Source organism: Pteropus medius, unplaced genomic scaffold (assembly GCF_902729225.1).
Source record: "Pteropus medius unplaced genomic scaffold, Ma_sr-lr_union100, whole genome shotgun sequence".
In the NCBI taxonomy this organism is placed as follows: Eukaryota; Metazoa; Chordata; class Mammalia; order Chiroptera; family Pteropodidae; genus Pteropus; species Pteropus medius.
The window spans coordinates 5360521-5373926 of record NW_024342469.1 but is presented as its reverse complement, the minus strand read 5'-3'; the positions used below and the strand labels follow the sequence as shown (position 1 = coordinate 5373926).

Sequence of the window (13406 nt, the reverse complement as noted above, 5' to 3'; positions counted from 1 at the left end):
GGTGGTGCTAAGCTGCTGGCCACCTGGCCACTAGCCGCTAGCCACACATGGCCACATACGTTTAAATAAAATAAAAAATTTGGTCTGTCATTTCCACTAGCCATGTTTCAAGCACTCAATGATCACACATGACTTGAGGCTACCATGCTGGCAAGTGCAGATCTAGAACATTCCATCACTACAGAAAGTTCTGTTAGTGCTGCTTAATCCCTTGAGCGGGGCATGAGGTTACCTGCCTGTGATCACCTGGTCGTTCTGAGCAGAGCCTCAGAGCAGGTGATCACTTCTTACCCAGCCACTGCCTGGGAGAGCCAACTCTTACGCTGCCCCCCACATAGAACTCACAACTGCCAAAATACTTAAGAATCTTCATTTAAAAACCATGAAGCTTAAACTAGAAAATAAAACAAAACATTCTGATGTAACCAGGGGCAGTATCATGAAAACGAGAAAAGTTGGATCTTGAGTGGAGGAGGATTTAATGGCTGTTCTATAGAACATGCCAGACCACAACTCAGGGTGAAGTACAGCTGAGACTCAGCAGGAAACATTTAGAGGAAGAGGAGAATGAAAGGTACAGACCAAAATCCAAAGTCTCTGAACTGACATTTCAAGGCGCCCTGGCCACCAGCTGCCTTCGGCATGTGCAAACATCCTTTTATGAGAATCTAACTTTGGCATAGGTGTTCTCTCTTTATACCTTTCTTGTTCTTTTCAGCTGCTCTTTTTACAGAAATTTGGAAAGAAGAGGGAGGCGTGTAAGGAGGGATAAGAGAAGGGCGTGACGGCGAGGGGCCGTGCGTGGGCAAACGTCAGGCGTGCCGAATAGCAGCTCCGGAGGGAAGCGTGGCGGTGATGAACTCATTCTTTCCACGCTGGACAGATCCCACTCCGTGTGCTTCATGCCTCTGTACCTGCTTCCACACCTGCCAGCCACGTCCCCTCCCCTTCTCCCCTGCTAGATCCAATTCAAACCCCACCTCTTAGAGATGGTACAGCTGCCTCCATTGAAAGTCATGTGCCCCCCTCAGTACCCGGAAGCACTGAGAGATAGCAAGCACCATGCCACTTTCAATACTCAGTTTATCTTTCCATTTTTCTTTCCCTCCTTCCTGACTGTGAGCATTACAGGAGGGCCAGCTAGGTGAAGTTCTTAGACGCATCTTATATGCAAGAAGTAACTGGTGAAAATATCCGCTGAAGAGACGAGACTTCAGAGGAAGAAAGAGGATTTTCCCAGGCTGAGTCAGAACTCGAGTCTTCTGCTTCAGTCACTGGACGGTATTTCTTGGACAAAAGGTTTCTCTCTCTCTCTTTTTTTTTTAAACAGTTATCACACTGCAAAACATTGCTGTGATCATCTCAATGGACTTGGAAAAAATGTCTGACAAAATGAAACACCCTTTCATGATACAAATGCTCCACAAACCAGGAACAGAAGGAACTTCCTCAGCTGCATCAATGAAAAGCCCACAGCTATCATATTTAATGGGTTGGAAACAAGATAAGGATGTCAGCTCCTGCCACATCTATCCAACATTATACTAAAAGTTCTAGTCAAGGCAAGAAAAAGAAAAAAGTAAAACTATTCACAGATGACATATCTTGTATATAGAAATCCACTAAAAAACTATTATAACAATCAATGAATTGAGCAAAGTTGTAGGATATAAGATCAATATACCAAAATAAACTGTATTTCTATACACTCACGATGAACAATCTGAAAATAAATTAAGAAAATTCCATTTACAATCGCACCGAAAATAAACAAACAAACAACAAAAAACCACTTAGGAATAAATTTAGCAAAAGAAGTGCAAAACATATGCTCTGAAAACTACAAAACGCTGTTGAAAGAAATTAGAGACTGAAATAAATGGAAAGGTGCCCCATGATCATAGATTAGAAGACAGACTGTTGTTAAGATGGCAGTGTTCCCTCACTGATCTGCAGGTTCAATGCAAGCCCTGCCAAAGTTTCAATGGCTGTTTTTTACAGAAGTGGACAAACCGATCCTAAAATTCATATGAATCAGCAAAAGACCCAGAAGAGCCAAAACAACCTTGGAAAAAAGAAATAAAATCGGAGGACACACATTTCCTCATTTCAAAATGTACTACGAAGCTACAGTATTCAAGACAGTGTGGTACTGGAGAGAGTCTAGAAATAAGTCCATACATTTATGGTCAGCTGGTTTTCGACAAAGGTGCCAAGATCACTGAATGAGGAAAGAACAGCCTTTTCTACACATGGTGTTGGGACAGCTGGAATCCACGTGCAAAAAGCTGAACTGGACTCCTACTTCTAACCACACATAAAAATTAACTCAAAATGGATCAAAGGCCCGTCTGTGTAAGGAGAAACTCATAGGAGAAAACACAGGCATAAAAAAATCTTTGTGATTCTGGATTAGGCAATGGTTTCTTAGATATAAGAAAAAGCAACCAGCAATAAAAGAAAAAAATAGATAAACTGGACTTCATTAAAGACGTTCAACATCATCAACCACCAGGGAAATGTAAATTAGAATCACCGTGACATGCCACTTCATAACCACTGGACGGCTATAATAACAAAGACAATAACCAGTGGCAGTGAGAACATGGAGAAACTGGAACCCGCACACAATGCTGGAGGGATGTAAAATGGTGCAGCCACCTTGGAAAACAGTCTGACAGGTAGGTTTTCAAAGGGTTAAACAGTTACCATACGACCCAGTTATGCCACTCCTAGGTTTTTCCCAAGGGAACTGAAAACATTAAGTCCACACAAAGACTTGTATGTGGACAGTGGCACTATTTGTACTCATCAAAAAGTGGAAACAACCTGAATGTGTATCAAATATTGAATGATAAAGGTATATGCTTATAATAAACTATTAATTGGCAATAAAAATGAAAATGCTAAGTGAAAGAAGCCAGTCACAAAGGCCACATGATTCCATGTATATAAAATGTCCAGAACAGCCAAATCCGCAGACAGAAAGTCAATTAGTGGTTGCCAGGGGCTGGGAGTCAAGGTGGGGGGAAGTTTTACGAAGTGACAAACATATTCTAAAATTTATTGTGATGATGGCTGCACAACTCTGAATATACTAAAAACCACTGAATTGTACATTTAAGTGAATTGTGTGTGCATTATATGAATAAAACTGTTATTAAAAAATTACCCCATTTCACTCCTTTTCATTCTCCTCTCTGCATTCCTTTAGAATTTACAAACAGAATAGGGTCAGAAGAGACAAAAAGAACTATGACGAAGGGAGAGAAGACAGAGAATCGAAGTGCGTGTCCCACCCTTTGGGTGGCTCTGACAAGGGTCCACGACCCCATCTTACCTGCGTCGACGGCACACGGGTAATGGTATCGGAAGGAGCAGCCTTTGTTGTAGCAGCCCAAGGTGGCGCCTGCCTCCTGGCAGTGGGAACATTTCTGAAAGGAACGAAGTCAGACATGTCAGCATCCCAGATTCTGTCCCCTCCTCAGGCTATCCCCAGACCCCACTGGTCAGACCTCGGCACGTGTCCCTGTGGTTACAGGGGATTGTGGGGGCAGGATAGGCAGGTCGATTTCTAACCGCCACTCGCTGGCCACAGGCAGAGGAGATCCAGCGGGAGCTTTCAGGCCAGGCCTCACAGATGCTCACAAATAAACAGACCGCCACAGCGGGGAGAGGGTGGTGCGCCCGGCCCTGCCGTGCCCGCTGTGCCTCCACCCATCGCCTGTCTGCCTGTCTTCTCCTCATTCCTCGCCATGATCTTGAACTGCCTGCAGTTCCTGCCTGTTTATTTCTGCTGTGGAAGTCTGGGGTAGGAGGAGAGGGTAAGATAGTAGAGTTATATATAAACCTTTCAGAATTAAAAGTGGAATTTGGTTTCCAGTTCTTATATTTGTAAGATTATATTTTTATTCTGCTTATCCCAAATGCCCAATACAAGTATATTTCCCCTTTCAGAAAATATGAGCTCCTGTGTGCAAATGGTATTTTTATACACAAATCCTATTTTAAATGCACTAGGAAACCTGCCATGAATTTCTGGCTAAGTGAAACATTATTCTGTAGTTGAGATGCTCCTCCTTACATAGTCAGGTTTCCTTAAAGTGGGCACATCTCTATCATCCCTCTCAAGTGGCTGCTGGGAGCGCTCACTCCTGTCGGCATGAGAAATGTGTCCTATCATCAATAATCATATTTGTAAAATTCAACCACACTGGCCTACTGAGGCAGGATGCAGATTCTTCCGATGGCCGAGGCACAGCCAGGTAAGACTACCTGGAAGATATGGGCACTTGTTCCTGATTCTAGGAAGAATAAAAGTGCTCCCTAAGCAGCTGTCCTTGTGGGAAAGAAAGGCTTTCTTGGGTGCCCATACCCTCTTGGGCAAAGTGACTAAATGGCGCCCCTTCCCACGCAAAGGCGGGCCCCGGATGGCAGCCTATCAGGGGTCAGTGTAGCACGCAGGCCTACGGCAGTCAGAACATCTCACCCAGTGGGAGTGAAGCCCACCTGGACGGTGCCAGAGAACAAACACCTCCCACACACAATGGCAGGAGGCCAACAGGGAGCTGTGTCAAGCTCCCTAATGCTGATGCTGAGCATAAAACCACACTAATGCGGCAACAGCGCAGCCCAAGCGCTCACTGTGCATCAGGCACTGCTGTATGCGACTGACGTGGACCAACTCATCCAGTCCCCATACCTGTCCTGCATCATCCCCACTCCACAGATGAGGTGCCTGAGACACAGGAGAGGAAGCAGCCTGCTTCAGGTCTGACCGAGCCGGCTGACCACCCCGGCACCTTCCAGAGACAACCAACCGGGGCAGGAAGCGGGCTGCACGACGAGTGCTTCCAGGGCTTAGCTTCCTCAGAAGACCGACATCCTCTGGAAGCTGATAACCAGTAAGTGTCTACCATGCACTCTACACGCTTGCCAAGAAATAAAAGACTACTCGGCCTGGAGGAAAACAAGGACAGCTGGCAGCATTTTGGGGAGCCCTAGACTTTATCTACTTTTATCGGTGCCACAGAGCACCTTCAGAACAAAAGGACTCACTGTCAGCCAGAAGGAGTCAGTGTGGCTGACTTCTCAGTGGCCTACCTGCAGCCATTCCTGCTCCACCTCTTCCTACGAAAGGAGCCCCAAATAGTCAGCTACCTGGAGGGATTGTGCTCCAGACTGTCCTGTCCCCACCCTGAGTGGTGACCCTCAATTAGTGGTGGCCATTTAGAAATGGGTGTGTCAAGCATTTCTGGTAGTAAAGTGCGGGGAAAGGAGCTTCTGAGAAAGTTTCATCCCACTTAAAAACAAGAGGCATCTTCTCCCTCGGCTATTGTAAGGATGGGATGATGAGATATCTCCATTTTATCACCAGGAGGGGACAGCTCTAAATACAAAGCTCAACCCGCTGGGGAGAGCAGTGACATGACAGAGCGCGCCTAGATCCTTTGTGATACTGCTGAGCACCAACTTAACAAACCCCAGACCTATCCTGTCTCCAGACTTGTTAAGGGAGAGGACATTTTTCTTTTTTAAATCCACCTTTTAGTTGAATTTTGTGACTTGCAGGAACTATCGATATAGGATGGCCTAGTATTCGAGGCACTGCTGTGTACATTTAAGTGTGTGGGCTCTGGAACTTAAATAACCCCTGGTAAATGGTCCGGCCACTTCCTTTCCATGTGTCCTTGGCTAAATTCCAAACCTTTGTTTCCTAAACCTGCAAACATGGCCCTAATAATGTCATCTATCTCGCAGAGATGTTGTGAGGGTTAAATGTGTGAATCCAGGCTTAGAACAGTGACGGGATCAAAAGTGCTCAGTAAATATGACCCAAGATGACCATGTGCCAGACACACGCCAGATGTTCTACATAGACCACCTACGAAAAGAAACCTGCAGAGCAGGCCTTGTCATCACCCGAGTTTACAGACAGGAAAGAGAAGCGAACAAACTCAGATGCGAACAATGTCCGTTTCCTTCCCACCGCAACACATGCCCCTCTGTCCCCTGCCAGGCCGCCAAAGCTCCTGTCCTGAACCAGCCCACAGACCACAGGTCCTACCTTTTTCATAAAGAAAGCAAACTAACCCCAGGAAGTTACGTTAATAGAATGTTTGCTCCTTTCAATTAAAAAGCACAATTACCATATTGCATCCAGGGGAGAAAGACCCTGCATGGTATCTTAAGGCCTGAAAGAAAGGACTTTAAAATACTTTAGTTCAGTGGTTCTCAGTGTAGTCTTTGTACCAGCAACAGTGGCATCATCTGAGAACTCGTTAGAAATGCCAATCTGAAGATTCTGGGAAGATGGCGGAGTAGGTAGACCAGGAATCTGTCTGCCCACCTGGACAACAACTGTACTGGCAGAATCTGTCTGATATAACTACTCTGAAACTCTGGAGTCTGCTGAAGGGTTACAACTTCCAAGGGAAGACTTGGATGATAAATTGCAGTTAATTCTGGTCAATTTCAGCCCTCAGCACAGTAGCAGCTACCCATCTCCCACTCTTGATCAAGTGGTGGGCAGCTGAGCACACGTTCCCGAGCAGCTTGCACATAACTTGCAGAAGCCAGGGTAGGCAAAAACCCCCACTGTCCTCCAAGTACTGGGGATCTCTTCTCTAACTGCTGACTGCTGCTTCTGATTACAGAGGTGGGACAAAGAAGCAGGCAGCCATTATTGCTGTCCCCACTCCCTCCTTCCTGGCTGAAGTGGCTTCCTGGGGATCTAAGAGAATGTTACCCCACTTTCACTTTTTTGCTTTTTCCCCTTTTGGGAACCAGACGTTAAAGACTAAGACATTCAAAAACAACTGCATATACAGGGAAAATAAGAAAATGACCGTATATTCCCAGGGCAAAGACTCAGAAGAGACCTGAGAAGACCTTAAGTTTACACCTCAGGCTGATTTTAGGCACAGAGATAGTCTGCAACAATTACCAAAAAAAAAAAAAAAGCAAACCCTGGGGAAGGGAGAGAATCTGATTTTCAGTTATCACATTATAAGGTTCAAATGTCCAGTGTTCAACAAAACTCACAGGCATACAAAAAAACTAGAACATATGGCCCATTAAGGAAAAAAAAAAAAATCAATGGAAACCATCCCTTAGAAAGACCTAATGGCCTAATGGCAGGGACACTAGACAAAGACTTAAAAGAACTGTCTTCAAGATGCTCAAAGAACTAAAGAAAAATGTGGAGAAAGTCAAAAAAAGACAATGTGTGAACAAATGAAAACATTGATAAAGAGAAAATCTAAAAAGAAACCAAAAGAATTCTGAATCTAAAAAGTACAAGAACTGAAATGAAAAAAAAAAAAAAAATTCACTAGAGGGATTCAAAGGCAATTTGGAACAAGCAGGAGAAAAAACTGGTGAACCTGAAGACAGGTTGAGTTCGAGGAGCAACAACAAAAAGGTTGAAGTAAAGTGAACAGAGACCAAGGGACTTGTGGGATACCATTACGCTGACCAACAGAGGACTCGTGGGAGTCTCAGAAAGAGGAGAAAGAGAGAGGAGCAGAGATAATCTTGGAAGAAATAATGGCTGAAAACTTCCTAAATTTAATAAAAGACATGAATATAAACAGCCAAGATGATCAATGACCTCCACGTAAGATGCACTCAAAGAGATCCACACCAAAACATGTTATAATCAAACGTGCAAAAGCCAAAGACCAAGAGAATCTTGAGAGAAGTGAATCGTCACAGGTGATCCTTAGTAAGGTTTTCTGCAGTTCCCCCATCAGAAGCTTTGGAGACCAGCGGACAGTGGGCCGATATATTCAAAGTGCCAAAAGAAAAAACTGTCAACCAAGAGTCTTATCTGGCAAAACTGTCCTTTGAGAGTGAAGAAGAAATTAAGACATTCCCAAGTAAAAAAAAAAAAGCTAGACTTACCCTGCAAGAAAAGCTCAAGGGAGTCCTGCGGGGTGCAAGAAAAGAACACCACAAATAAATCGACGCTACACGGAGAAATAAAGATCTCCGTACAGGTAAATGCAAGGGCAATTACAGAAGGATTACTGTGATGATGGGTTATAAGTGTACTTTTTGTTTTCTACATGATTTAGGAGACTAAAGTTACAGAAAAAACCCAATTACTAGTGTAAAAGCCAGTATTACTGTAACTTTGATTCGTGACTCCAAATCTTGTTTTCTACTTAATTTAAGAGAATAATGCATTTAAGACTTATTGGTTGGAGTTTTGGAGCACAGTATAAAGCTATAATTTTGTTGACTTCGACAACCAAAAGGGACTGGAGCTGTAAAGGAGCAGAGGTCTGTTACTGAAGTTACATCGGTGTATAAAGGAAATAACCACACGATCATCTCAATTGATGCAGAAAAAGAATTTGACAAAATTCAACACCCTTTTATGATAAAAACACTCAACAAAGTAGGACTCGAAGGAAACTACCTCAACATAACAAAAAGCCATTTATGAAAAACCAACAGGGAGTGTCGCACTCAATGGTGAAAGACTGAAAGCATTTCCTCCGAGATGAGGAACAAGGCAAGAAAGCGCTTTCTCCACTTCTCTTCAACACAGTACTGGACGTTTTGCCAGAACAATTAGGAAAGAAAAAGGTCCGAAGTGCAAGGAAAAAATTAAATTATCTGGTTACAGATGACATGATTCTACATGCAGAAAATCCTCAAGAGTCCACAAACAATCTGTTAGAATAAGTGAATTTAGCAAAGTAGCAAAATACAAAGTCAGTACTCAAAAACAGCTGTATTTCTATACATGAACGATGTGTAAGGAAATTATAAAATAATTGATTCTCAATAGCATCAAAAAGAATAAAATACTTAGGAGTTAACTAAAGAAGTGAAAGACTTGAACAATGGAAACTACAAAACACTGCTAAAAAAAAATTAAAGACATGAATAAATGGAAACATCCCATGTTCATGGATTAGAAGACTTAATATTATGAAAATGTCAATACTTCCCTGAAGTGATCTACAGAGTCAATGCAACCTCTATCAAAATCCCAATGACTTTTTTTGCAGAAACAGAAAAACATCCTAAAGTTCTTACTGAATCAAGGGAACCCTGAATAGCCAAAATAGTCTTTATAAAGAACAAAACTGGAGGAATCATACTTCCTGATTTCAAAACCAATGACAAAGCTGCAGTAATGAACAGTGTGGCACTGGTTTAACAACAGAGATACACAACAGAATAGCGAGTCCAGGAACAAACCTTTGCAGAAATGGTCAAATGATTTTGACCAGGTTACCAATACCATTCAATGAGGGAAAAGACAGTCTTTTCAACAAACAGGGCTGTGACAACTGGATTTCCACATGCAAAAGAATGATGTTGAACCTTTCCCAAAAACCATATACAAAAATTAACTCAAAATGGATCGAAGACCCAAATATGACATGTAAAACAACAAAACACTTAGAAGAAAACATAGAACAAAAGCCTCATGAAACTGGATTTGGTAATAATTTTCGGGTTATGACACCAAAGGCTCATATGACGGAAAAAAAAAAAAAAAGACAAATTGGGACTTCATGAAAATTAAACTTTGTGCATCAAAAGACATTATCAACAGAATAAAAAGGCAACCCACAGAATGGGAGAAAATATTAGCAAATCATCTACAGAATAAGGGATTAATATCCAGAATATATAGAGAACTCATAAAACTCAACAGCAGCAGCGACAAAACAATCTATTTCAAAAATGGGCAAAGGACTTCTCTAAATAACTGGCCAATAAAGCACATGAAAATGTGCTCAGCAAGATTCATGCCTAGAGAAATGAAAATCAAACCGAGGTACCACCTCACACCTGTTGAATAGAAGAGAGAGAGAGACAAAGAAAAAACAAGTGTTGGCGAAGATGAGGAGGAATTGGAACCCCTTGGGCACCACCATTGGTGGGAATGTAAAATGGTACAGCCGCTGTGGAAAACGGTATGGAGGTTCCTCAAAAAAATTAAAAACAGAAATACCATATGATCTAGCAATTCCACATGCCAGGTGCCAAGGACAGAATATAAAAACTTACCTCTGTAATATCCTGTTTCTATTCTCCTCTTCTGTCCCCAAAATCAACACCCAGGCTAATACCATTTCCAATTAGATTTTTATTCTTTACTTTTTTTTACCTAAAGAAATTATTTACATTATCATTCTCCAATAATGTGAATAATATAATAGTCACTGCAGAGCTCAATGTCCTTGTTTTTTGACTACACTGTTGTTACAAGTTTAACAATATTCATTCCTAGGAAAGGTTAGGTCCATATATCACTGCTCTCCACACAAATCACACACGGTGGGGCTTTGACCATGGTTTCTAAACCAAGGTACGTTTTTCAAATAAGCAATGGTTCAATCTCAACTGTGAAGTTTTCATTTGTTATCAAAGGGAATAAAGATTATTTTTAAGCAACTCTGACAAGAATCTTGCATTTCTTTATTGTACTGTAATCTTAGGAAATTATAAAATGTGTTCTTAAACTTTGTGGGCATGTTTAAACAGCAGAAAGTGGCCAGACGCCCACTCTGATGCTTTCAACAGCTCTTGTCACTGTCCCAAGAGGCAGAGCTGGCTGACTGGAGATGGCAAAATGCAGCAGCCGAATCACCTAGGAGCAGTTTCATCCACACCCGACGGGCGCCCAGGAGAACTGTGCCTCTTCATTCACAGAAATGCTCTTTCCTATGAGCTGTAAGTGCGACCTGAATAATCGCTCTGTTTAATGAGCATCTCCAAGCAGCCTCGGAGCACCGAGGCATCTGGGTCAGAGTATTATTAGTGCTGATGACGATCGATTCTGCTCACGAGTTAAAGATCACACACGTTGCCACTACTGTGCCCACGATGGCTTTTATGTAGTACTGCACACACTTCTGCTCACGTTTACAGTATTTACCTATTCACGTTTGTCCACCACCCCTAAACTATGAGCTTTGTTCTTCTGTCCCCAGGGCCTGGCACACCGTGGGAACTGTAAATGTGGGCTAATGCAAAGTCTGACAAACTCGAGAGCTTACCGAACATTAACGAGGCTACTCTTCCACATGCGTTAAAAAGCTGATGCTGGTAGACCTTGGAGAATGTGGGACAAGGTATGTGATAATTTCTGGCCACCAACAAGAGCCTTTTATTCCCTTTTAATTATGCCTTCTATATCTGGGACAGAAGCCTCTGCTGCCTGAGCAATCTACTCCAGGTCTCAGGCAGGGACACGGTCTGCATACTAGGAGCTACCCTCTGAGACCCAGAAAGCTTCTTTGATGTGACTCTGCGCCCTATCAATTTTCCCTCAAGAGCCCTTCAAAGTGTTGGCCGAAGCCAACATACAAAGCCCTGTATGTTTTGGGCTGTCATCTCCTTAGAGCTAGATGATCTTACGTTCTTCATAAAAGCTCACAAGACCAGCTGGAACATTCTTCTGTTGCTTGCCATTCTCAGACTCGGGAGAAGGGCTGGCCTCTGAGACTCGCACCACAGCCCAGAGAATCACCCAGGCTTCAAAGCCAACCTTGGAGGGCCAGAGAGAGGCCGAGTTCTTCTCAGGTCCATTTCCTCGGTGCTATGGGAGGTAAAGTGCATGGTTTCAAAGCTGCATTATGTCCCATAGCTGTCCCAGCAGAAGCGGCAAGTTCAGAAACTGAATCTGTTAATTACGCATCTTAATAAAGTCTGACGATACCAGGGTAAACGCCAGCCGTGTCAATAGCATCCACCGGCTAACGGCTAATTGTGCGAATCTGGAGACAAAAGTTCCAGGTCTGACCAACTTTTCAAAATGAACGCAGAGGGACTTAGGTGAGTATTATCCAAGTGTGAAGCGGCACAGGCGCCAGGGGAAAAAGAACCCGAGGGTGTCAGCTCTTGTGGGAAAAAGTCACGTCAATTTTATCATCTGTAAAATGAGGGCAATATTTGCTTTGCTTTCCTTATGATGTTGGTGTGTGAAGTAACTGTGAAATTGTTTTACAAACTAAATGAGTTATGCAACTGCTGGACTTATAAAACTATACAAAAGGTATCTTACAATGTGTCATATTTTTGGCAGTTACTGATGTCAAAGTTGGACACAAGGCAGATCAGGTAGAATCTGTTAAATTAAGACAAACTAAGTTAAAAGACTATTTCTTGGAATGAATTTTTTCCCTCAGAATACCGCCTGAATAAGTGGAGCCTGGATGGGCCCGTTCAGCTGCTGTTCAGGTCTTTCTGTAACTTTAGCTGCTGTCGGTATGTTTCAGTAATATTTCACCTCTGAGGATGTGCACGGTCAGCTCCTGGCCAAATCTTTCAACACTGGCATCTCGTAGCTAATATTCACTATTATTGTACTACACTTCCCCTGTAATTCTATCCTTGAACGATACAGATACATGGGGATTATTTTTAATGTTTTGTGAAGCACTTTGGCATTGGAAGGAAAGGTGCTAAATAAACGTGGAATAAAAACTACGCACAATCTAGTGTAAATTAAACACTAGCGGGAAGTCAAAAGGATGGAACTCTCTGCAAAAGGCATACTGCACCACGGAGTGAGGAAACTGCCCACGGGCTGGTTGGCTGAACTCCGCACACACTGCTCCTGTGCTATGTGGAGAGCAGACTTGGGCTGCTCCCATCAGTGTCATCTGCCACGAGCTCGTAGCCACAGTTCTCCCAGGCTGTCCCCACCCGTGCTATGCAACCCTACTCACCCACGTCAGAATAACCTAGAATAATCTCTACCACTGCTTCTGGACCCCCTGAGGGGGTCCGTGAGGAGCTGAGGCCTGGTAGCTGGTACTGCTCCTCAGGACATGTCCAGAGCCCAACAGCCCATCTTCCCTGCCCCAGGGACAGTCACCTGCTTCCCATCCAAACCAGGAGAGAAATCACACGCGCACAAACTTTCTTCAATCGGATTATCTTTCAGATATAACTATAATCTAGAAAAAAAATTTTCCATTTAGACCCCATTCTCCTTGCAGAAAACCCCCCAAAAGTGGTTCTGCTGCTGAGCCTGAAAAATATGACTCTTTAGGAAAGCCTTCCAAACCACAGTATAAACTGTGGCTAAGTGAGTAGGGTCGAGGGGTGGCTGGCCCCAGAAGTGGAGCAAAACGCACGGCAGCATGGCCAAGTGCAGCTGTCTGGCAGTGTCTCCCAGCTACTCCCCTGGCGTGCTGTGATCCACAAGGAAAGCTTGTCCCCTGGATTCCCTTCCTGCTGTCTCTGTGCTCGCATGTGGGTTTACAGCAGTCACAATGCTTTGAATTGGGCTAGAAGGACCTTTTCTTCATTAACAATGTCCTTGTCTTTCTGTACTCCATCTGTCAAACTGAGGGGCCAGAATTTAGCCGCAACCTTGAGCACATGAAGAATGTATTAAGAATGCACACGCCTTTCCACAATGGATGCGT

General features: G+C 43.4%; 1 protein-coding gene across 1 annotated transcript in view; it reads right to left on the bottom strand.

The window, feature by feature from the left end:
- TCF20 (transcription factor 20) overlaps nucleotides 1–13406 on the bottom strand; it is an 86706-nt gene that overhangs the window by 10766 nt on the left and 62534 nt on the right. The window contains 1 exon segment of the mRNA XM_039863285.1: nucleotides 3341–3434. Coding sequence (XP_039719219.1) covers nucleotides 3341–3434 — 94 coding nt within the window.